Source organism: Notolabrus celidotus, chromosome 9 (assembly GCF_009762535.1).
Source record: "Notolabrus celidotus isolate fNotCel1 chromosome 9, fNotCel1.pri, whole genome shotgun sequence".
Taxonomy (NCBI): Eukaryota; Metazoa; Chordata; class Actinopteri; order Labriformes; family Labridae; genus Notolabrus; species Notolabrus celidotus.
This window is the reverse complement of record NC_048280.1, coordinates 5523068-5549822: the sequence shown is the minus strand read 5'-3', so window position 1 is coordinate 5549822 and position 26755 is coordinate 5523068. Positions and strand designations below refer to the sequence as shown.

Genomic DNA, 26755 nt, shown 5'->3' with positions numbered 1-26755 from the left:
ACTTTTAGTGTTCATCAAGAACATTTTTACATCATTATGAAAACATTAATTTGAAAACCTGTCAGTTCTTGTGTTTCTTCTTTATTGCTGTCTTGCAGAGTTCACAGAGCTTTGGCTTTAGAGAGGTAGTCCATATGAAGCTTTTTGAGACATTTCTGGACTGACTTTAGTTTTGTTTGTGCGCTTGAAAGAAACTGCAAATGTACAGATGATTCAGAAGGTGATTAAAGTCTTTGCTATAAATGACACAATTTAAGATGGAAGCTTGGGGCCATAAATAAATGGACCTTGGGCCACGATTAGCCCCCGGGCTGCACTTTGGACATGCCTGCCTTAGACCAACTAAATCTCAAAAGGTGTGTCCATTCTGTGCTACTGTAGGAACATGGTGATTAAAGATGGCGGCCTCAGTGGAAGGGGAGCCGCTCCCATGTAGATATAAAGTCTCATTCTAAGTTAACAAAAACAAAATAATGTTTATATTCAGGTGATTATAAATAAATTTAAACACTTATGAATAATTAAGTCAATTTCTAACAACTGTGTTCTGCTCAGTGTCGCTAAGTACTACACACTGCACCTTTAAAGGCTATGTGAGGATGGTTTGGACCATGAGCATCAAAACAGGACTAGCTTTAAAGTGTGTGTTTAATGCCACTTCAGTCACTTTTTTCTGAAGCTGATTGATGCTAGGTAGGTAGTGTGCTAACCAAGCTGCAACCTCCAGCTGCGGGAAATTAGGCCAATTCGGAAGTGTTAAAAACTGCAGTTCCTCGAGTGTCCACTTGAGGCTGGCTCTGGAAGTACCGGAAACCACATACACACCCATTCAAAAAAGCTGATCTTTACAGCAGAAATAAACATGTTTACAGCCTGGTTCAAAAAATAAGACTTGTTGGATAGCTCATTTCTCAATCGGGGGGCGAATTATTTTGAAATGCGGCAGCTTCGGAGATGTTAAGGTTATGAGATTTCCATAATGAGAGGCACAGCTGACTCGACTGACAGGCGGGAACACTGTAGCTGTTGGCTAGGAGGCTCAAAGCCCGCCTCTTTACCTCACACTAGCTCGACAGAAGTTAGGTTGAGTTCAACATTTCCAATATGGCTCCTGCCGATGATTGGCTTCAAAACAGTGCTTCAGAAACACATTGGTGACATCACGGATACTACGTCCATTATTTATACTGTCTGTGGTGCTAACAGGTACAAAATTCCATACTGCCTGAGAACAATAAGACTCAATCTTTAATAAGATGTTCTTTAAACCAACACAAAGTTGTTACAAAAATGGCAGCGAGTGAGATGATTATATGATTTCAACAATATAAGCTGCTTCTGGGATTTCAGTTCTAAATATAAGAGTGAATCCAGGAAACTCCAGGAAGAAGACATGAAATATTTGATAAAACTAATCAGAGGATAAATCAATAAAATGTGTGTTTGCATCAAATGGTCTGGACTATTGCAGCTTTGAAAAGCTCAAACAACACTTCTAGCCAGGAGACCCGTCTCACTGCGGCTGTGTCGAGACACCAATCAGACTAATCGTCCACTTTGGCCAAAAAATAAAACCCCACCAGCAGCCAGCTTGCTTTATTACTGTCACTGCAGGGCACCGTTTGGCCATGACAACACACCAACTGTGGCATCATCTGTAACCCCCCACTTCATTCTCTCACTATCTCTCTCTTTTTTCCATCTCTCTTCAATCCTCCTCACTTTAATAATAATCATTCCCTTGAGTCTACTGCCCAGGTGAGAGATCCAAACAATCGTTGTCAAGGTAAGCTAGCAGCAGGAGCCCAAACACACCTGGTGATGTTGGTGCGGCTTCATGACTCTCCCCCTCGTTTTCCTCCAACCTTTAAATCCTCTCTCTTTCATAAACACCGTCTGCTTTTACGTTCTGTTTGTTTTGTTTCCCCTCTTCATGCACAGAGTGTAACCTATAAAAAACAGGGATCAGGACCCGGATAATACTTGGGTTCGATGGCCCGTGATGATATTGACCAGACACAACTTGCCCGCCTCCATCTGTCAGCTCGCCCTTGTTCCAGACGCACGCATGCACACGAGCGTGACTCTCGAACGTGCAGCAAACGACACAGAATTAACCCCAAAACACAAATCGATGGTGCGTGTTGCCCCCGAGCTTCTGACCCCGCCGATGTGTCAAAAAGGATGCGCCCAAATCCTCCAACGCTGTGCCCCCCCCCAAATACAGCACACACACACATACAGACACACACACACATACAGACACTAACACACACTCACTGACAGTTGGGTTAAATCCGCTCCGTCGGGTCAGTCTCCTCTCACTGTCAGGCCAAGCTGTCGGGGTCACTGTCACTGTGAGAGAGGCCACATATGTTACGTCTGTGTGTGTCTCAGTGTGTGTGTGTTAGGATGTTGGCAGCGAGGTAGGGGTGGTGTGAATTAAGCTCAGTGTGTGTTTGACCCGTGAAGCTGAAATCACACAAACACTGCTTTACTTCCACAAGCTGTTTATGTGTGTATGTATGATGCATCTCCTTGGTTCGGTCCAATACAGAGGTGCCTTTAACCTGCGTTATTTCTAATGGCCAGCAGGGGGGCGGCTCTACTGGTGGCAAACCATAGACTGTACAAATAATGGACGTAGCATCCGTGACGTCACCCATCTGTTTCTGAAGCGCTGTTTGGAAGCCAGTCGGCGGCGGCAGCCATATTGGAAATGTTGAACTCGACATTAGGGATGCACCGATCCTTCTTTTTAGGTCCCGATACCGATTCTAGCCGATCCGATCCTGGTATTGATTTAACAATCTCTATTCCTTAATGTGAGGATAGAATCATGCTTTGGCAACTTCAGGCTTTTCTGACTTGATGATGAACTCTACCTGGGTTCCAAGTGCTAAACCAGAGGCTGGAATCCCTTAATTCCATGCATCCGGAACAATTGAATCCATACGGTTTCTTCCTTGTAAGCTACAGCTGAAGTAAACTTCTTCTTTTGGGCTCCCATTATATTTTTCAGCGCGACTGCCATCAGTCAAAACATTACTGTTGCACATGTTGCAAGTTTCCGGTGGAGTTGTTAGCAAAAGAAGCATGACATGCACCTAAACTGCAGAGTCTCTGTAGTTATCCTCCATCATGCTCCACTGGGTAAAAATGCACAGACCGTAGATGACGTAGGAGACGCACATGGCTGTTGTAAACACAGAAAAGCATAGAACTGAGATGAATAGATCTGCCATATGGATCGGCACTGTATATCGCCCCTTTGTCACCGATATCCAATCTAGCTTTTTGAGTCCGATCTAGCCGATATCCAATACCAGGGTCGGATCGCTGCATCCCTACTAGACATAACTGCTGTCGAGCTAGTGTGAGGTAAAGGGGCGGGCTTTGAGCCTTCCCACCAACAGCTACAGTCACCCCGTGCTATCCAGACCACACTCTTTTTTTGTACCAGGCTGTAAACATGTGTATTTCTGCTGTAAAGATCGCCTTTTTTGAATGGGTGTGTATGTGGTTTCCGGTACATCCGGAGCCAGCCTCAAGCGGACAATGGATGAACTGCACTTTTTCAATCAATCAATCAATCTTTATTTGTATAGCGCCAAATCACAACAAACGTTATCTCAAGACGCTTTTACAAACATAGGAGGTCTGGACCACTCTATGTCAAATTATGAACAGAGATCCAACTTCAAGACAGGGTAAGACTCAGTCTGACCCCACCTTAATCCACCATGAGCATTGCACATCGCAGTATTTAGCTAGTTACAGTGGTGAGGAAAAACTTCCTTTTAACAGGCAGAAACCTCAGGCAGAACCAGACTCATGTTAGACACACAACTGCCTCGACTGAGTTGGGTCTTGAAAGAGGGATAGAGGGGAGTAAGAGAGAGAGGTGATAGTGTACAGACGAGTAGTAGAAGCTGTTGCTGCTGGAGTCCAGCACGTCCGCAGCAGGAAGACGTCTACGGCAGCTCAGAGGAATCTATGAGACAAGGGAGCTCAGGGACTCCAGAAAGGTCTATGGTTAGTAACTTTAATGGGACAAGGAGAGTTAAAGTGAGTGATAGGCAGAGAGGAGAGAGATAGGATCCCAGTGTGTCAGCTACCCCAGCAGTCTAAGCCTATAGCAGCATAACTAAGAGCTGGTCCAAGCCTGAGCCAGCTCTAACTATAAGCTTTATCAAAAAGGAAAGTTTTAAGCCTGCTCTTTTAACACTTTCGCATTGGCTTCATATTTTTAGACCGGAGGTTGCCGCTTGTTGCAAACAGATGGGAAGATTAACATACTTCCCGTTTGATGTGTTACGTCTGTAAATACTGTCATAGTAAGTTGAATTATCTTGAAAATGCAACCGTTTCCGTCCTGTAGGAAAACATTTCTTGGTTAAAGAGCTTGTTTTACAAAGTTGACATAATGGTGCCTTCATGGTATCCATATCTGTGGTTGAAGTGTTATGATATAACTCATTGGATCCTGGTGCAAAAAGTAGGAAGAAAGAGAACACTGTTGTATCTAAGACATCTCAGGCTGGTCTCATGCACACAGCTGATCTAAATGTGCTTTGTTTACATAACAGGAGGACTATTTTCGACAGATGCAGTGTGGACGGCTAGCAGCTGTTGCTGCAAGTTGAGGAGCGATATTTGACACTTGCATGCTGTTAGGACGACGGTGTAGATCGTGTCTTGAGGAATTAAGGTAAAATATTTCCCTGGATTCTGTGATTGACTTCATTCAATCAATCTTTATTTATACAGTGCCAAATCACAACAAATGTAATCCCAAGATGCTTTATCGTACTCTATGTTCTATTATTAACAAAGACCCAACATCAAGACAGGATAAGATCCAGTCCCATCTTACAGACAGGACTCAGTCTGATCTCATCTTAATCCACCATGAGCAGAGCACTTTGCAGCATTTAGCAAGTTACAGTGGCAAGGACAAACTTCCTTTAACAGGCAGAAACCTCCAGCAGGACCAGACTTATGTTAGACACACATCTGCTGAGACCTGGTTGGAGAGAGGGATAGAGGGAGAAGTCACCTACGGGACAAGGGACCTCAGGGACTCCAGAAAGGTCTTTGCACCAGTCCACTGCCAGGATCTGGATTTGCAGCCATTGTTCACATATTCTGAGAACATCTTAATTCTAAAGCTGAGAATGCTGAGAATTCACATAACGTACTGTGTAGAGAAATTAACCAGACTGACGAATGCACTTATTCTGACCCCAACCATAATCTATACATCCATCTGTACATCATCCATTATCCATACCGCTCATCTCCCATCAGGGGGGGCTATCCCAGCTGTCACTCTCTCCCAATGACAAGTAGCCAATCTATCACAAAGCTAACATATGGACTCTCACTTACTCACACCGTCAGGCATTTTAAAGTGATCAATTGACCTTATGTGCATGTCTTTGGACTGTGGAAGGGAGATGGAGAACCTGGAGAGAACCTCATACATGCACAGGGAGAACATGCAAACTCTACACAGAGAGGCCCAGGCCAAGATTCGAACCAGCAGTCAAATCCACTACAGCCTAAAACCATGATCCTTCAATTAAACTCAAACAAGCAGCATTGATGCCTCAACTTTGACAATACTGAACTTCACAGTGTGAGTTAGGCTTTGAACCAGGTTGGGTCATGTGAACACACACGTACAAAAACACACACACACACACACACCACACATGCAGACATAAGTGTGAGTTCAGACGCCCCATTAAAGTAGAGCAAAATGTAAAAACGTTCTTAGCATGCTTTGCTTTTCAATTCAACTCACCCCCCCCCACACACACACAATTTTAATATTCATACACATTAATACAGAAACAGCTTTCTTTTTTATGCACACACACACACACACGCACGCACACGCACGCACACACACACACACATTCCTTTGATAAGACTGGATTTCTTATTCAGACTCCCCCTGCACACTTTGTGATACAACAACAGTTGAATCCCCACTTCCCCCTGCACAACACACACACACACACACACACACACACACACACACACTGCATGCACACACACTAGTTGGCTTTATACACATATTAAACACATACCAAAGAGGCAACAGGGCTAGGCGCAGTTTGGTGTGTGATACTGTTGACCCAGATCTTGCAGCGTGCCCGTCTAAAGATCCAACGGGGAGGAGGAAGAGGAGGATGGGGGAGATGAAAGGGGGGAGGGGTATAAGTGTGTGTGTGTGGTGGGGCATGTGTGTGTTATGCATGTGTGAGTGAATAAGATGATGAGGAAGTGAAAGCATGGTGGGTGTGGGCCGCTGGGCTGCACAGAGCGGAGGGTGTTTTTTTTTTCTGAGAGTCTAATTTGAAAAGCAGCAGGGGGCTGATGGGTAAAAGATGGACAGACCTCAGCAAAGGTCAGAGCCAGAGAGAGGGAGAGAAGAAAGAGACAGACAGAGAATGAGAGACAGAGGCCGGCTAATAAAGAAAGGATCAAATAACAGGTGGTGTAGACGGGCTTTCCCTCCTCTGTCTGCAGACATGTTGGAGGCCTCGGTTTGGGGAGTCCCTAAAACGAGGACACTCTGCAATACCCCGTCTGAACACTAGTTGGCAGTGCAATTTCTATGCATGTCTTATCCGCATTTTCTGGTTCTGCTACAATCTCTGCTTGTTGTCCACAGGAGTGTAATATGTTGGAGTTGGAGTTGTTAAATGTTGATCAGAGAGGAGATGAGACGTCCGAAGAGATGGACGGTACGGCTGCTTAATCTTTGTTGGCTGAGAAACAGAGAATCTTGCAAATGCAGGAAATCACAATGCTACCCAGCGGACCAATCACAGGACTCGCAGTCCTCTTTGTTCCTCTCTTTCTCTGTCAGCATCTTCCTCTGTTTTTACTGAATCTCTCTCAGGAAAGATGGAATCCTTCACTCGTGACTTACTGAGAATATCTCTCCCCGGGCTCAGAGCCTCAGAATCCTCACACAGGTATTCAGAGTGCCTGGAAGAGGTGAAACTCCTCGACTTCAAAAGAGACGTGAAGCTGTTTTCAACTCTTCAACGCACATCACGTGTTTCTTTCATCTTATCAGTGAACTCTGGAAAAAGCTGCAGCAGATGGAAATCTTTGTTGAGCTGAGAAGAGTATTTTGTTTCATTTTCTGAAGGGAAGAGGAGGAAGCGGACTTGTAGAATCTCTTGAGGATGTTTTCCATATTCATACATGATCAAACATCTTAAACTAAAACCAGGATTCTCACTGTTCTCCGATGCGATCACTGTGGAACTTAGGACCAACATCTTCTGTTGGCCTGATGTGGAAGCATTAGCGATACATTTGAAACCCAGCGTTGTAGCACAGACACAGACACAGACATCGTACAGAGACGAGACCAAGACTTTGGGTGACTGAAACTGAGTGAAAACCAAAGCAGGACAACCAAGTCAAGAAAAGAGCAGAGCATTGAATCCCACGTGCACGACACACTTACCAGATACCCGTCAACGAAATCTTGAAGTTTCACATTTTCATGTTGCAAACATTGCACTCCTGAAACTGTCCTGAGATCATCCACATGATTGGATGTAAAGTCCAATATTTTCGCCCCAGCCTTATTGAGACTTCGTTACCATGGACCTTTGCAAAAAGTCAGGGTGAGCCTTTGCGGAAACATCCTTGTACAATTTGAAGTGATGTGAAAAAACAATAAAAAACAGCAATTACTGAAGGTGACTCCTCCTCCTCCTCCTCCTCCTCCTGCATGCACTACCCTGTCTTCCCTTCTCACCTAAACCAAAAGAAGTATACCAAGTTGTAAGGGTGTCTAAAAGAGTACATTTCCAGTGTTTGGGTGCATGCTTGAAAGACACGTTCCTGAAAATATCAGGACGTGAATGTGTTAAACTCCCCACTCTTCACTCTCTGCACATAAACTTAAGCAGGATGTTTTGCATTGCACAAGCAATTGAGTGTGGCTTTAAAAATCAAGACAAGACCAGGGAACATGAGAATCCAGCATGAGACAGGGTTTCAATACTGCCTTTTCTAAAGATATTGATACCATGACCCAATATGAGTTGATTTTGAGTTTCCTCTGATGATAAATAATGATAATAATAATAATTGATAGGAGCTATATTGCACTTTTCTATGTACTCAAAGTCGCTTTACATGAAGTGTGATACAAGAAATAAAATAAATATAAATATCAATTTAGAAAAAATAAAAATAAAAAATAAAAATAAATATAAATATAAATATAAATTTAGAAACAAAAAATAAATAAATAAAATAAAAATAAATATAAATATAAATAAATTATTAGAAATAAATAAATATAAATAAATACACATAGAGATAAATAATTAAAAATAAATACATACAAATAAATAAATTAATTGAAAATTAATAGAAATAGAAATATATTGTTAGAAATAAAATAATTAAAAGTATTTAATTAATAAATACACCAAAATAAATAAAATAAAAATAATATATCATATTATGATGGATTTTTGGCATTTCACAAGCTTTGATCTAAACTACATTCACCAGTCACGGCACACCTGAAACCTTCTCTGGGGTCTAACAATAAAACAGTATTGGGTGGTGTGTTGTCTGGTGCCGACCCAAGGCCTTACCAGAGCTGGATGAGACTGAAATTTTCAAAATTAGATCAAACCCAAACCATGTTGAGTACTACAACTCAACCAGCAAAAACAAGAAACAAGAAAGGAGGCCACAGAGCGACGGAGAGATGGATCAGGGAGGACTGAATGGCAGATGAAAAATGGAACAGGACTGAGAGGGGTTTATCTGACTCTCACAGCCTCGCTGATATGACAGGCTTGGCAATCCAAGCCGTTTTACCATCCGACCCCCTACCAGTGACAATCTTCCTTGCTGCCTTACACACACCCTCCTGCAGAGCATACACACACACACACTAACTGCACCTCAGCCTCACAGCTGTCTCCTCCTTCCCTGCCACCCTCCGTCTCTCCGTACAGGATAATCCTTCCCTCAGCCCCCCAAAATACCATCGCTCTGTAAAAAGATATTTCCAAGGGTCTGGATCTGGAGCAGCCACATGCTGCGCGCTCGCACAAAGGCGAGGGCGCAGCACACACACGCAGATGAGAGAAGATACACACACCAAAACTTATAAGACACTGAGACTCTCCCAATATGTAGATGACAGCATCTGCTTTTCACAGATAATTACACTCCACCATCCTCCTTTTCTTTTCCTCCTCATCTCCTTCTCCAGCCTGCTAAAGATACTTGTGTTTGTCAATATGGAGACTTCCCACACCACTGACAATCCGGGTGTTGTTGTTGTTGTTTGTTCTTGCTAATGTGAGTCACAAGGCGCAATGAGCGGGGAGAAGAAGGACTCGCAATGACTCATGTGAGCCTCATTGAGCAGGAAGCTATATTAGAGCTCATATGGGGCTGATTAAAAGAGCTGTGAGGACTTTTAACGGTGCCAAAGATGTTGGCCCTGTTTGTTTTGTTTTGTTACCATTGCAAGAGCCCAAAAATTATGTATCCAAAATTCCATTAAATCAGTCAGCCTTCAGTTTTTCTTTACATTGTGTCATATTCATCATAAAGGCAAGCATAAGGTATCATCAAATCCTCTGATATCCATCATTACACCCGCTCAAGAATAAAGACTGTCAAATGAATGAAGACATAGCATTACAAACGTTATCTGAAGACTCTTTCCAAACAGAGCAGGTCTAGACCGTACTCTATGTTCTGTTATTAACAAAGACCCAACATCAAGACAGGATAAGATCCAGTCCCATCTTACAGACAGGACTCAGTCTGATCTCATCTTAATCCACCATGAGCAGAGCACTTTGCAGCATTTAGCAAGTTACAGTGGCAAGGACAAACTTCCTTTAACAGGCAGAAACCTCCAGCAGGACCAGACTCAACTGCTGAGACCGTTTGGGAGTTGGAAAGAGGGATAGAGGGAGATGAAGAGAGAGAAAGATGATAGTGGTGAGATGGAGATGTAGCAGCTGGAGTCTGTCGAGTCTACTGCAGTAACCCAGAGGAACCTACGAGACAGGGGAGCTCAGGGACTCCAGAAAGGTCTATAGTTAGTAACTTTAATGGGACAAGGAGAGTTAAAGTGAGTGATAGGCAGACAGAGAAGAGAGATAGGATCCCAGTGTGTCAGTTACCCCAGCAGTCTAAGCCTATAGCAGCATAACTAAGAGCTGGTCCAAGCCTGATCCAGCTCTAACTATAAGCTTTATCAAAAAGGAAAGTTTGAAGCCTGCTCTTAAAAGTAGAGAGGGTGTCTGCCTACGGGACCCTGACTGGTAGATGATTCCAAAGGAGAGGTGCCTGATAACTGAAGGCTCGACCTCCCATACTACTTTTAGAGACTTTAGGTACGACAAGCAGGCCTGCATGCTGGGAGCGTAGTGTTCTAGAGTGGTAATAGGGCACTATGAGCTCTTTAAGATATGAAGGTGTCTTACCATCCAAGAAAGGGAAGGTTGGCATCAAGTAAGAAGTGTTTTTTAACTGACAAATTAAATACATTCGTATCTAGAATCTCACCAACTTGAAGTTTAAAGCATAAAAAGTCAACTTAACTACAATCTTTCAAAGTTGAACTCCTCAGAAAACACTTGAGAAAGTTAGAGAATGTGTCTTTACACTCCAGGAATTCTCTAAATTGCAGTAAAAGTACAGAAGGTGAAAAAGGGACCAGACACTTTTGACAAGTGAGGAGACATATTTCTCCTTTTTTTGAAGCCTGTCGTATTTTCAATTCATCAAGATTAAAAGTTCATCGAGTCATGAACCTCTCAGGGCAGAAAGGTGAGCTTGTGTTTTATTTATGAGGAGCTGTGGGGCTGCTGCAGGGCATCCCCATTAGCAGGGTGAGGGGGTTTTGTTAGCGAAGCCACACAAACAAGGAAGGGTTCAAAAGGAGAGAGTCAGGAGCAGGCTGAGGAAGCGGGGAACAAAGGTGAGGGTGAAAGAAGACAAGGAAAGGTGAAAGGGAGGGAAGATGGAGAAGGAGGAGGAGGAAGAGGGAGAGGAAGGTCATGAGGTGAGCTGGAAGCAAAGCGAGGTGACAGCAGGGGAATAAACCAGCAGATAGAAGAGTCACAAGGGACTCACACAGCCACTTAACACAGGGCATGTGTCTCGCTCTGTAACACACACGCACACACACACACACACACACTCACTCACAAACCTCCCGAAAAATCTCTCTTTGTCGCTGCATACTCTCTCTCTCTCTCTCTCTCTCTCAAACCAAGCCCACAGACTCCACTTAAAATAAAAATGATGACTGAGGATGCTCTTAATGTCTCTCTCCCTGAATGCACACAAGGCAGAGTTCACATCTACAGACATCTGGGTCTGAAATGTTAGACGTCTGAAAATGCTGAAAATTTGCAGATACTATATCTGTGTTTGTTCTTTTTTTCACTGTCACTGTCAGATAGTAGCTTGCACTGTACAACCGGGGCTGCCTATAAATCCTATTTTTTATTTTTGTATGTCTCAAAAGAAACACATACACTTCTGAATATATTGCAATTAATAATAAACCTACTTTAAAGGTGACATGTCATGCAAAATTGACTTTTTAATGGTTCTCTACCTGAAATATGTTTCCCTGGCATGTCTACAAACGAAATGAAAAAAATCCATTCTGCCCCTGTTCTGATTTCTCCACCTTTCTGTAAATGTGTGTGAAACGAGCCGTTTCAGACTTCAGTGTTTTTGTTACGTAACAACAATATCCGGTCTGTCAAGGAGTCAGAGCTCGGAGCTTGTTCAGCCCATAGACTGTATAAAATACAACTCAACTCCTCCTCTGTTTTTCATTACCTGCACAAATGTGTGGTAACAAGGAGCTTAGGAGGGAGGCATGCTAGTTGTAGGCTGTCTTAATAAACACAAAGGTCGGTTTTACTACCCATGTCTGCAGATTTGAAGGTCTAGTGGATGATTTTTGTTTGTCATGGATAAGTGCTAGCGCTAATTAGCATAGCCACATAGCTACATGTCGTAGCTGTAGCTGTGTACCATGACACATGTTGACATACTGACAAATAAAACAACAAGTAACACAGAATCTGTGACCAATCCTTCAGAAAGGTCCTGCTGTCTTTCTGGCAAAGTTCGGTTTTACTCCCCACGTCTGCAGATTTGAAGATCTAGTGGATGATTTTTATTTATCATGGATAAGTGCTAGCGCTAGTTAGCATAGCCACATAGCTACATGTTCGTAGCTTTGTACCAAGACACACATCGACATACTGATAAATAAAATAACAAGAAACACTAAATCCTTGACCAATCGTTCAGAAAGGTCCTGCTGCAGGCGCCTCTCCGTCAGGATCAGATTCAGAGGGTTGAAGTAGCGCGGGTCTGTGAGCAGCCGTGTATATTCAGCCAACATGTAAACATTAGATCAACGTGCTGGAGCGCCGAGGCCACATTCACTTCCTGAGGGGGTGTGGTCAGAGGAAAAACAGACTGTTCTGAGGAGGGCTGAAGAAGAGGGTTTTTCAGGCATGCCAAAATCTGATTTCAAAGTGTTTTTTTGAGCATAAACTTTAAAGACATGTTTTGGGGACCTCTTAGACCAATATATATTGATGAAAAAAGCCTGATATGTCACCTTTAAACCATATTTTAAGTGCTTTATCTACACACAAAATTGAACGGGATGGGATCTCATAAAGTAGATGATTGCTGAGGGCCTGATCCAGGCAGTAATTACTTCTGTTGTAGTTTATGAATGCATTTTTCATAAATTGGGTTATCTCTGAGGAGGAGAAGCAGAGCTGGTGTAACATGTGATTCACTCTGTGTCAGTTTTTTGTTGTCTGATTGTGTAATGTACAAAAAGTTGCTGCAGCACTAAACTTTCTATCACACTGGAGGTCCTTAATTACCATATCGTTTCTGGTGTCATCTTTGCAATTTCACAAATCCTGCTAATCTATCAGCGCTTTAATAAAACCTGGAACGCATTCCTCCGTCTGTGAGCCATTCGAACAGGTCAGAGCTTGAGCCGAACAGGCGGCAGACAGACTTTAAGAGCAGTGAATGAAAAACAGGTCAGTTTAACTCTCAGGAGGAAAAACACACCAGTGATCAATTGGGCTCAGCGGCTGTAAGCCTGACCAAACACTGAGACATTTTTAGGCGGTAAGAAAGAGGCACCAAGCTGTATGAGGAATGTGAACTGAGCTCTGTATTTGGTTTGTCTGTCTGATTGGTTTAAGAGTTATCCTTTAATTATGTATTCACCTTAAACTCTTTAGACCTCACAGTCAGTGAGGCCTGTGGAGGCGAACCCTGGAGAACCGCTGAGAGAAAGGCATGATGAGTTTGAAAGCAGATTTAATTGGATTAAAGCTCTGTCAGCTTTTCTTTCAGGAGCATTTTTGTTATAATTGTTACACAGCAACGGCAATTAAGAGGAAAAACACTCAAACTCAAAGCACTCTTTGACCTCTTCCACACATGCACTTCTGAACATTTCTTGATATTGTTTGAGAAAAAAAAAAGTCACTTTTTTTTTTTATTAAAAAAAATCCTGTTAACATGGAGGAGGCGGGTTTTATGAAGTTGATTACAGCCAATCAGAAGAGGGAGCTCTAAACATTTCGGTTTCACTTTTGAGCTGCCATGTCATCCATCTTTTTACACAGTCTATGGTCAGTATTAAAGTTCTGTTGACATTTAGCTCTAAGGACTCTAAGGTTCGATTCCAGCCTCAACTATTTGCTGCATGTCATCCCCCAATCTCTACTCCCCACATTTCCTGTCTCTCTCCAACTGTCCTGTCCATTAAAGGTGAAAATGCCCCAAAAATATAACTTTGAAAATAACAAGAGTGAGTTCCCCTCAAAGCATAGCTGTCGATCTTAAATCTTTCCTGCTTGTTTCACCAAAACACAAAATAAACCGGCAAGGTTTTGGTGTTTTTTAAATCCACTTGTGTGATTAGAGATGCTGCACTTTGGAAAGAACAAACAAACCTTTTGGTTGATAAAGATGCAGCCTTGAAATTATCAAAACACAACTTTGGAGTGGAGCCGAAGGGGTTCGAACAACCTTCAGCTCTTTCCTGATAAAATACAATACCCTGGCTTTGATAGTTTCTTATTCCTCCAAATCAAACATATCAGAGCCTTCTAAATCATCAGGGATCAGCTTGTGTCAGGAAACTTACATTGATTTGTACTGGATTTAACAAACACATTTTAAGATGAACTGGTCTGAAGCTGTTCTTCATAAACCTGAAAACTTAAAAAAAAAAAAACTTAGACAAATAAGATGCTAAAGAGCTTATTTTATTAACCCTGAACCCATGAAACATTTCACATTGCATATGGCAAGCTTTGTAGTTTGTTAGTTAGTTGGAGCAACCTGGCGTTAGAATTTCCTTCTGGATTAATAACATTTGTTTATGTTTTGTTTTATCCTTTAATATTTGGTGCATCAGTCTGTTTTCACTGCTAACAGCACCAACCAAAACACCTCTAATATATTATATTATATTATATATACACTACCAGCCACAGTTTGGAAACACCTTCTCATGCAAGGGTTTGTATTTATTTTAATTATTGTAAACACTGTAGATTAATACCAAAGACATCAAAACTATGAAAGAACCTATATGGAATTATTTAATTTTAATTAACAAAGCAGAATATGTTTTATATTTTAGATTCTGTAAAGTAGCCCCCTTTTTCCTTCATGACAGCTTTGCACACTCTTGGTATTCTCTCAGTCTGCTTCATGAAGTGGTCTCCTGGAATGGTTTCTAATTAACATGAGCCTTGTCAAGAGTTCATTTGTAGAATGACTTGCCTTCTTAATTTGTTTGAGACCATCAGTTGTGTTGTTCAGAGGTAGGGTTAGTACACAATGGATAGCCCTATTTGACTACTGTTGTAATCCAGATTATGGCAAAACCAGATTATGTCATAGTTTAGATGTCTTCAGTATTAATCTACAATGTTGAAATTAATTAAAATGAATAAAAACAATTGAATGAGAAGGTGTGTCCAAACTTTTGACTGGTAGTCTACATCATACTCAATATCCAAACATCCTCAATCAACGAGGGACGGCAAAGGTTGCAGCATCGATGACGGCAATGTCACCGAGCCAGGGGAGGGTGCAGCCGTTTCTCCCTGAAGGTGCAATTAGCTCTCACACGCAACAGGAAGAAAATGAAACAGAGTTCCTCCTCTGAACAAGAACACTGTAACTCTAATTAATAACTCTGTTGATCAGGGCAGCTTCTGAACAACAACAACAACAGTTACCACTATAACAACAAGAAAAGAGGAAGAATGAAAAGATGAGTTTTGAGTTCTGAGGACAGTAAACAAAAGAAATACTCACAAAAATGTTCCAAAGTTGTTGGGAAATTGTTGCTGCAAGTGATTTCAGAACTTGTGTCTCTGATTTATACTCTAAATTTCTTTCCTTAACAAAACAGTTTTTTACTAGCACAGAAAAAAACTATGTTTAATTACAGAAATCATTTAAAATCTTGCAAGCATCACAGGAAAATATCAGAGTGTTGGTTCTTCGTCCCTAAAAAATCAAAGAGCAAGTGGCTTCACAGACTTTTATTAATGGGACTCTATATTTACAGCTTTGTAAAATACAGTTTTGTACATTCATGTAATCCCCACACCTTGGCTTATTCTGGGCTTAAAGTCAGGGCTCCAGGTGAAAATGTGCAGCAGACTTCCAAGGGGAATCAGAGAGGATTAAAATGAAATTGAACCCAGCCAGGAGACTCTTTGTATGAGGCAAAGTTGTTATACTATTTATTGATTTATTAAACGTTAGTGTTGATTGAGAAATCGTATTGTGAAGTATGGGGAAATTGTTGTAGGATTTGGGGCTCTTGAGGTTTTGAGTCACTGTCGCTTTAAGATAGAGTCGTGTGTTGCACATAGACAGTGGGTGGAGGCAGTGGAGGCTCGGCTAGCTGTGGAGTCTTACGGTGTCTGTCGTGTTGTGACCATAGACTGTAAAAAATATGGACGTAGGATCCGTGACGTCACCCATCTGTTTCTGAAGAGCTGTTTTGAGACCAATCGGCTGCGGCAGCCATATTGCTTCTGTCGAGCCAGTGTGACGTAAAGAGGCGGGCTTTGAGCCTCCTAGCCAACAGCTGCAGTGTTCCTGCAGGCAGCTGTGCCTCTCATTGGAAGACTCGTAATCTCAATATCTTCTAAATTACCGAATTAGAAAAAAATTCACCCCCCTCACAGTGAGAGGACATCGAGAAATTAGCTATTCAGACTACACTCATCTTTTGTACCAGGCTGTAAACATGTTTATTAATGCTGCAAAGATCGTCTTTTCCCCATTCATGTGTATGTGACTTCCGGTACTTCCGGAGCCAGCCTCAAGCGGATCCTCGATGAACTGCAGCTTTTAACACTTCCGCATTGGACTCATATTTTTAGACCGGAGGTTGCCGCTTGGTTGTGACGTCTTTTTAGTCTGAAATCCAGCATCATCTTGCAAATGTTTGGTTTGTGACACATTTAGAATAATGTTGTTTTTTTACGCTTTAAAAAAACAGCCTTAGAGTGGATGATTGCATTTGATACATCAGGAAGACATGTGTAAACCAGGACTACCAGCTATCTTGCAGTTTTCATGATCATGAGCAGGGGTGGGCAAATCATTTTCCCTAGGGGCCACACAAGAGACAGGGACTGTTTAGGAGGGCTGGACGAAGAACTGAACTCAGCTCTGCTCTACATAAATTATAGCTTTTTATTAAAAGCAGCAATTTTTTTTGGTTTTGAAATATTTGAGGTATCATGGAAACAGGCATTGGGAAAATACCAATATTGTAACACTCTTCCATAAATATTTACAGATTTGGACATTCGCACATCTTTGCAATATTTCAATCATAACATCGACTCTGCGTGTTTTGTCTCGTAATGGTGGTTTAAATTGTAATCCTTACACAGAGATCTGTTCTCCACATACTAAGCACACAGCTTTACCTTTTTGACTTCATAAAATAAATACTTAGCTGTCCATGTCTTGTTAAAAAACTCTTCATTCTGTGTTGATCGTTCTTTTTTTTTTTTAAATGTTGTTTTTGCAGGATTATTCCAGTACAACCAATACAGTGTAATAGTTAACAGTCTTTTTCTGTTTTTAAACACACACACACACACAAACAACCGTCCTCCCACCACCCCACTCCCTCAAACCCCAGCTCAAATTAACAAAACAGAATGTAAAATAAAATACAATACAATCAAGTAACACGTGGTACAGGCATAAATAAATAAGTAAGGAAATAAATAAATAAATAAATAAATAGAAATATAAGATGTCGTTCATAAGGAGTTTGATATTAGTTTTGTTTGCTGCTCGCATCCCAGTCAGAAAGAGTCTAAATCGGGCAGCATTGTCCACATGACCCATGTCGGCTCCAGGCGCCCAGACTCCACCGTGCAAAGGCCTCTAATGGGGGGGGGGGGAGCAGCCACCAGGGACGGGGGCACGTAGGTAAGAAGTAAGGAGAAGGTACTGAATTAGCGCTGCCGTCTATGGGGTCAACTCCTTGGGAGGGAGGCGGTCTACATAATCAAGTAAAGGCCTCCAGTGGGTATAAAATTTATCCGATGAGCCCCTGATGGTGAATTTTATCTTTTCCAATTTTAGCAGACTTAAAACATCGTTTAGCCAAACTCTGAATAAAGGTGGTTGAGAAGACTTCCAAAGCAAAAGGATTCTTTTCCGGGCAACCAGGGACACAAATGCTATCACATTGTTTTGCGTTATAGTAGTAGCTAAATCAAGCGGGGCTCTGCCAAAGATGGCTATATGAGGAGATGGCTGAATCTTTAGGTCCAGGATGTCAGAAATTGCCAAAAAGAAGGCTTTCCAATACTCGCATAGTTCGGAACATGTCCAAAACATGTGGGTAAGGTTGCAAGGGGTTTGGGAGCACCTATGATCGTTCTTTTTTTAACGGGAGCAGACATCTTTGAGGGTTAGCAGGTAGCCTCCTTAGCAAATCACAAACTGTATGCTTTGCGGCATACGTCGACACGCTGCCACCTGCCATGCACGTACGGGTCACACGTAAATCACAACAAAAAAAGTTGCCTTCAAAATAAAAGCATTTTACTGGCATTGGATGCATGGTGTATGCTTATTTACTGTACATTTCATTTCTGACTCTGATCACCCATTAACCTCACACGGACCAGTCGGGGACAGCAAAAGGGCCGGATGTGGCCCGGGGGCCGTAAAATGCCCAGGTCTGCCCATGAGTATACAGTTCTTTTACAGTCTCCAGCCCACTCACTGTATGTCACATTCACACACTGACAGCAGAGCATGCTACATTAAATGTTTATCAGTGAACTAATCCCATTATCATGCATCACATGATGATGGGGTTCAGTGTCTTGCCCAAGGGCACTTTAGCATGTGACAGCAAGAGCTGGGATCGAGCCACCATACTTTCTACTGAAAGACGACCCACTATACAGTTTTTCAACCTCCGGCTTAATAAACTTTGGATGGCACTGAGTGTACGTGCCTTTAAGGGTCACTCTTCATCATGTGTAGATTTTAATCAGGACCTTAGTGAGCAATGTGATATTTGAAAATGCACCTTGGTATCATGACACAGCAGGTCTCTTCTTAACTTACCTCAGTTTAACGTCAGTGATCATCTAACAACTTCATCCTGAGGAGCTGTGGTGAAGCAGCTGATCATCTTAACACTTGATGTTCTCTAAACCTTACCAGGAGGTGAGGAGGGACTTCAGACTGAGACTTCTTTTCACAGTCTCTGACACTGACTCTGTTCTTCTGGTGTCATGTATAACGCAAAATAGGTCGCCCAATTCAGATCATGTAAACGTGTCCAGAGTACTTCGCTATTCCAGGTGTTTTAAACAAAGCAACTTGTACCAGAATTCCCTTTTGTGTTGATTTTGGCGCCCCCCTGTGGACAAAGTGATATCTCTCATCTCTTTGCTGTTGTGTCCTGTAAATGTTAAAGTAGTGTTTTCTTACATTTATCTCCCCGTGTTTTATTCAAACACTGAAATGTATCACTAAAAATAAGACTGTGAGGTGGCGTGCAGTTCATCCATTTGACGGACACCTACCTCCCCTTTCAACAGTTTTCCATATTCCAAATTACCATTACTTCATCCCCCTCTTCTTTTATGTGCAATACTTTTTATTCTACCCATCTTCTCGGTTCTGTACGTTGTTTTATACCTAGGCTACAAGTCTGTGCACATTTTTCACAGCGTCACTGGTTTTGTAAATACTGCTTATTTTACTTCTTTAATTTTAATTGCTAATAACTTTTTAACAATGGCTATTTATAGGCTCTAGTTTACTGTATACCGTTTTGCACTATCTACTCTGCTGCTGTAACACTTTAAATTTCCCCTTTGTGGGACAAATAAAGGAATATCTTATTTTATCTTATCTTTAATAACTATATAGAAATAGTCAGACCTTTTGCTGATATTCTTCTGTGCTTATGTAGGTTAAAAGGAGGCATCAGTATTAGGTTCAGTCTGTTTTGTAACCTGCAAAAAAGTCCTTACAGGAGCTTTAAACTATGACAATTCAGGGGTGGCAGTTTAGCCCAGAGGTAAAGGCGTGCGCCCCTTGTACAGAGGCTATAGTTCCTGGCTAGACTCCCTGCCATGACCCTTTGCTGCATGTCTTCCCTCACTCTCTAGTCCACACATTTCCTGCCTCTCTTCTCTGACAATGAAAATAGCAACTCCTAGTTAAGGATTTTGGGACCACAACTAGGGTTGGCCAATTGGAATTCAAGGAGAGGGGGCAGTGCCACCCCTAGCCATCCCTCTGGACACGCTCTTGCTCCACAGCTATGTTACTGTTGATGCAGATTGTCAGTCACAGCCCTGCAGCACATGCTTATATTGGAGCATATGCACGTAAATTAGCTGAGTTACAGGTTAATTTTCCCAACTGGTTCCAAATAGTGAAGTCTCCCCCTGCTGGTCAACAGAAAACCATCAGACATCCAGGATTCCATGAGGAGATCCTAAACCTCATAACTACATTAATTTTCAATGCATCCTCATCCTGCCTGCTATAGATGTAGATTAATATTTTAGTGTCTTCCAGTGCCATTATCCCATCACAGCTCTAGAGCTGAACACAGCAATGCAAGGGCAGGGAGTTTGTAAAATGGCACATTAGAGTGCAGAGCTGCTCAGACATATGGGATCATGAAACAGTCGAGGAGGCAGCATGCACGGACCGACCGCTGTTTCTAAATGAAAAGGAAACCCTCAGTGACGACTCTCTTATAATCTGCCTGATGCAAACATTGCATCCTCCCACGCTCGCTGGAAACACTTCACAGTTATTTATTATTTCTGAACATGAGGTTGGGTGATTGTATTCAGTTTTTATTCAGCAAATCTGTCATGTTTTTTTATCTGTAGCTTTAAAAAATCAGGAGTAGTGCATTTACTATCTTTGCATACTTGCATAACTTCAGTGATTATTGTGACCTTTCCCAGAGGAAAATCTTACTGCTCAAGGCTTTCTCTTCTAAGTCTCAGGAGACAAAATTGAGATTCTCACTTCAGCTTCATTCAAGTTTCAAATTGTTCTCATTCGTTTCTCATTAGTTTCTCCTAAAATTCACTAGGAGAAATAGTTGAGACCATGACATGAGTCTTATTTGAGACTTAAATGAGAGATCTCATTAATGGCTAATTTTCTTCTTTTTTTAAAATATATTTTTGGCCTTTTTGACAGGACAGCTGAAGAGAGACAGGAAATGTGGGGAGTAGTGAGCGGGGGAAGACATGCAGGAAATGGTCAACTGGCTGTGAATCGAACCGGCGACCCCTGCGATGAGGACAGTAGCCTCTGTATGTGGGGGTGCTTAGACCGCTAGGCCACCAGTGCCCAAAAGAATCCACCCTTTTAATTGTAACAATCTGGCTAAATCTGGTCTGCCCTTTTGCGGTCCATATTTTAAATAATTGGTCTGTCATACCTGTTGTATGAAATCTCTATCTTTTGTAATTTCTCTCAAATCCACTAAATCTTTGTGAAGTTGTTTTGTTCCAAACAGACTTGTAAAGGAATGACCATAGTGTGAAGTCAAAGAAGAGATCATTTTACATCTAAATAGCTGATCTTGCAAGTGGTTCAAATGTTTTAATGAGAATTTTAAGTTTGTGGACAAGTACAGTGAAATCTTAATTTTGCAGGGCACTATAAATGTTCATGAAAAGATGAGCTCGGGCTCTTTCTTTGCTCCATCTGAGCTCAACTTGAGACTCAAAAACTGAGTCTGACAAAAACAAATGGATGAGGTTAGATTGAGAGAGCTCCCTGACTTCTCCACCTGAGCTCAGAAGGAGTCACAACACTTGAGAAATACCTGAGAATCATTTCAGATTTAGACCAGATCTCCTTTTGAACAGAAAGGGAGACTAAGCTGAGACTTTTTGAAACTTTTTTTCTGCAGGCAAGAATGAGAAACAGGAGACATAAGCTATAGTCTCATTTTGCTTTCAAACAGATCTCATTGTTGTCTAGGAGACATAAATGAAACACTTTTGAGATCTCCTCTCTAAATTTATTTTCCTATGGGTTGTTCTTATTCTATCACTCAAAGTTGCAGGACATCTAGTCTTTACTGTTAGATATGAGTCATTAATCCACATGTTAGTATTTTAACCCACTGGTTAAGAAATACCAGTTTTATTGGCATGAATCATGGACAGTCATTGCACCAAATGAGGCCAGATTACACACCATTCAGTTTGCTTTAGAATCGGAAACTACATCTTTCAGGTTTACTTAACAAACATCCTACTGTTCCACTTGGTAGGAAGTAAAAACAGGAATGATTATCACCACAGAGCAAGGACTTGGCTTTCAAAACAAACAGTTGCATATATACTGGGGTTCTGCAGGTCGTAACAAAGTACAACAACATGGTCTTTAAATTTGAGATAAAAATGCAGATGACAGGGGCGTGTCTGAGGCGTGGCATGGCCCCCCTAAATCTAATTGGCCACCCCATAATCCAAATCAATGATTGGCTATCTGCACGGTCAGAGGTTGGACTTACTCTTAAACCAACTTATTGCGCTGTGCTACATCAAGCTTCATCATAGCTCTGGTAACATTTTTTTAAAGGTATGGAGCGCCGCCTGCAAGCTAGTTCAGGCAGCATGCAAACTTTCAAACCCACCTCCTCCCCAGCATCCACCTGTAGGCTCCGAGGGGGTTAGTCCTATCTCATTACTCCTCAATGTCTGCATATAAGACATTCTGCAGGGAGTAATGAGGTTCAGAGTTCAAATTGATGCCCCAGTAGGGCCAATGTTGTCACAAAAATCTCCACACACACCCCTGCTTGCTCTGCACCCTCGTTTCCATTATTCAGTTTACAGTATATGCAGTTATTTGAACTAGTTGTGAATGTGTTTGTTTAATTTGGGTTTTTTTCATACTCTGGTATCATTTAAGTCTTTGCATTAAATAAGGGTATTGGTAATCTTATGCGAGTCGATTTAACTGCTCTTAAAGATACTAATGAAGAACTGGCTATAATATTTGTAGCTTGTTAAACTTTTAAGATAAAACTTGCTGAATATCTTTGCAAAATCTAAACAGATGTGTTTTTTAAGTATCTTAATTTTGACTCTTTTTTCCCTTAAGTTAAATTTGACAGACATGAAAGATGACCTGATATTGTTTGTTCATTAAGTGAGAGTAAAACTGATTTCTAATAAAAGCACTGACACTAAGCATGATTTTGTTTTTCCGGGTTCACAGGTTGTCCAATCGAAGAGCTCCCTCCTGAGGCCGCCTGCTGACTGATAACAAACACAACTCTGTAAAACCACCAGGAGCTTCATGAGTGTTTGCACATAACCTCCACCCCACCTCTCTCTGTGTGTGTCAGTGTGTGGCACCATGCTGTGGACAGTGCTACTAGCGCTGCTGGTGCTTCTGCTGCTGCAGACTCAGCTGTCTGTGTGCTTAAGGGAATTACGCAGCGGGGGTTCCAGCCCGCCTGCCCGCTCCTCTTCATCCTCCTCCTCCTCCTCTTACAATGCCACCCAGCAGCGGCTCCCTGGAGCTATTATCATTGGGGTGAGGAAAGGAGGAACCAGAGCCCTGCTGGAGATGCTCAACCTGCACCCAGATGTGGAGGTGGCAAAAGCTGAGGTAAAAGAAACAAACCGTGTCACCTTTTCATTCAAGTGTTGAAAATTAGATGAACTCCAGAAGCAGACTTAATTAAACTTTTGAAGTAGATCTACTCATATTTTTCCATCTTCTGTTACTTTATACTTTTACTCCACTTTATTGTGGTGTAAAATAATCAACTCTGGATCAGTTCATGGAATACAACAGATAGTATAAGATGAATCCTGTGGTTCCTAACAGCTGATTTATTGCAACAGAACCAGGTCAGATCTCTCTCAGCAGGGATCCTCTTTAGGTGCATTTCGACTAAAAAGTTCCTGTGCCCCTATTGTTGTCTGCGTTTCGACTGCGGGCTGAAGTCCCGGGTAGATTGTGCAAATCAGGCCAGTGACGTATGGAGAAAAAAAAAAATATTAAATAATATTTTGAAATCTTAATAAAAAACTAAACTAGTTTGCATTCCCAGGAACTCCCTCTGTGTTTCAACAACTGTGTAAACTCCACAAACACTGTTACGTTCAGCCGAAAGTCCCAGGACCTTTGAAAAGTACTACCCCCCAAGCAGGGGCTTTTCAGTGGGGAGATTATCTACCCCTGAATTAAATTTAGACCCTGGTTCCTCCAGTCGGAACGCACGTAGTTCAGGGGTAAAGTCCCTAGTTCTGGGGTAAAGTTTCTGAGGTCGAAAAACGCCTTTTGAGGTCAGACACTAAGAACAACTTCTGAGTCTTCCTCTGAAAAAAATATAACTTTAAGCAGACATACTTCCAGTCCAATGTGGCATTGAATATTAAATGTTTGTTGTTAAATTCTTCTTATTATAAAATTTCCCAGAAGTCAACAACTGGAGCAATTCCAAAAAAAAAAAAATATTTTCATGAATCAGTTGTTTCAGCTTCCAAATTGTGAAAAAAATAAGACCCAGGTTTGAAAATACCAGAATCATCTTAAGCCTGAACAGTGTGTTTACAAGCAGCTGTATATTTTTTAATTTAATATACTTTGTTAAATACATATCTTCAAAAATAGAAGGTGAACTTTTGTCCCACTTTGTGCTGACTTTTCATTATTGTCAATGCAGAGAAGCATGAATAAAATCAGAACAAAGTCAGTCAATCAATCTTTATTTGTACAGCGCAAAATCACAACACACGTTATCTGAAGACTCTTTCCAAACAGAGCAGGTCTAGACCGTACTCTGTGTTCCATTATTAACAAAGACCCAACATCAAGACAGGAGAAGATCCAGTCCCATCTTACAGACAGGACTCAGTCTGATCTCATCTTAATCCACCATGAGCAGAGCACTTTGCAGAATTTAGCAAGTTACAGTGGCAAGGACAAACTTCCTTTAACAGGCAGAAACCTCCAGCAGGACCAGACTCATGTTAGACACACATCTGCTGAGACCGTGTTGGGGTTTGAAAATTGATATAGAGGAGATAAAGAGAGAGAGATGATAGTGGTGAGATGGATAGTAGTCGTTGCAACCGCTCCCAGTGTGTCAGTTCCCCCGGCTGATATTTGGTCCCACATCAAAATCAGTCACACCACTAGAAAGTCGGGTCAGAATCAGCCCTTAAAACAAACAGTGAGTGCCTGAGTAGTTGGACATAGGTGAGACTAGGAAGTAACAGATGAAAACAAAACATATCAGCCACACAAAGAGAAAGGAGGGAAACAAGGCAGGAAGTAGAGCAACACAAGCAGGAAGTGTGACAAAATAAAACATGAAAACCAAATATGCACCAAAAAGGATTCAAAGAGAGGTTTCCAATTCTTCTGCATCAGTAATTATTTTTTTTATCACACATGCACACTTTTTATGTAACTCCATTAACACCGCCCTCTGTCTCTCCATCAGGTGCACTACTTCAACGTGGAGGAGCACTACCGTCGAGGTCTGGCCTGGTACCGAGCACAGATGCCTTTCACCCTCCCTGGTCAGCTGACGGTAGAGAAAACCCCCGGCTACTTTGCAGCTCCCCAGGTTCCTGAACAAGTCTGGGACATGAACCCTGCTGTCCGCTTGTTGCTCATTGTCAGGGACCCTGCAGAGCGGCTGGTGTCTGACTACACCCAGGTTCTCCATAACCGCCTGACTCGCCACAAACCCTACCAACCGCTGGAGGAGCTCCTGCTCCTGAAGGGCCACATTGACCCCGGGTACAAGGCCCTGCAGAGGAGCTTGTACCACCAGCATCTGGCTCGCTGGTTGGAAGTCTTCCCCATGGAGCAGATCCACGTGGTGGACGGTGACGCACTCATTCGGGATCCCTTCCCCGAGCTGAGGAAGGCAGAGAGGTTTCTGGACCTCCCGCCCAGGATAAGCCCAGACAACTTCTACTACAACACCACCAAGGGTTTCTACTGCCTCCTTTCATCCGGACACGACAAGTGCCTGGATGAGTCCAAAGGCAGGCCGCACGCCCCCCTTAGCATCCAGGCCTTTAAGAAGCTCTGTCGATACTTCAGAAAGCCCAACAAGTTGTTCTTTGAGATGGTGGGGAGGTCGTTTTCCTGGTGCTGATAAAACGGAGACTGTGGAGATCAAACCGCTCCTGAACAATGCCGACACTTTCAGGGACACTCAGAGAGAAAAAACTGTTGTTGTGTAATTAGGTAGAAGAGTGGAAGGATTTTAGTTAGGTTTGTTTTTGGTCATGACCATCTGTTGTTTTTAATTACTCAGGTTAAGTGTGGCCAACGAAAGCAGCACATGTTTGTGAAGATACGTGGAGAATTGAATCAGCTTGTGGCCAATACTAACCTTTACCATGATGCCTCCTCGGAAAGACTCTTTACCAAGCTTTGACAACTGTGCCATACACAACTTTTAAGCTGTTAACAGAACTAACTGCACATTTTTTGTGGAGTTTTTGAGAAGACGTGCAGACTTAGGAGGATGTAGAAACGGTGAAAAGATGGTTGGATTCATTAATTGTTGCACTATGAAGTCTGCAAAAAAAAGTCAATCGACAATTTCCAACAGAATCAGACTTTTTGCTTTGTTATCTCAAGAGCTGTTTTGTGTGTTAGCAGAAATGTTTAAGTTTACACATTTGTTCTTTGTTATTTTTTAGATGGACCACGGGACATGTTTTGAAATAGTAGAGCCCAAAACTAAGCTAACACATTATAACCCATTGATCCCATAATAAACAGACAGAAATGACAGACTCACCCTGGCAATCTCCAAAACATCCTCTGCTGCCAAGAGTGAATGTGTGCATGAGCACATATCAAACTATTTATCATTTGTGTGTCTCTGTTGACCTTGGATTTTTTTTTTTTAAAAGACTGGGGGATGAGAAAGACCTCTCTAGCAGCTGGTTTATGACCATCAGGCTCTCTTCATTCACAGATGTCTGAACAACAGGCGACATCCTGAGCCGTGAGCGTTAGGCGCCTTTCTTTTTTTTTTTTGCACTGGCAGCTTCAGAGCCCTTCTCAACAGCGTTTACTGTTTCTAGGTTATGAAAGTTGTCTCACAGCACTT

At 42.0% G+C, this 26755-nt stretch overlaps 1 protein-coding gene across 1 annotated transcript in view; it reads left to right on the top strand.

Moving 5' to 3' along the window:
• The window catches only part of hs3st1l2 (heparan sulfate (glucosamine) 3-O-sulfotransferase 1-like 2), a 41639-nt gene extending 15200 nt beyond the window's left edge, over window positions 1–26439 (top strand). Inside the window, exons 2-4 of the mRNA XM_034692251.1 lie at window positions 4590–4711; window positions 22879–23274; window positions 25121–26439. Of these exons, the coding sequence (XP_034548142.1) occupies window positions 23020–23274; window positions 25121–25786 (921 nt within the window). The 5' untranslated portion in view covers window positions 4590–4711; window positions 22879–23019 and the 3' untranslated portion in view covers window positions 25787–26439. The remainder of the gene's footprint in view (window positions 1–4589; window positions 4712–22878; window positions 23275–25120) is intronic.
• Window positions 26440–26755: the final 316 nt, after the last annotated feature.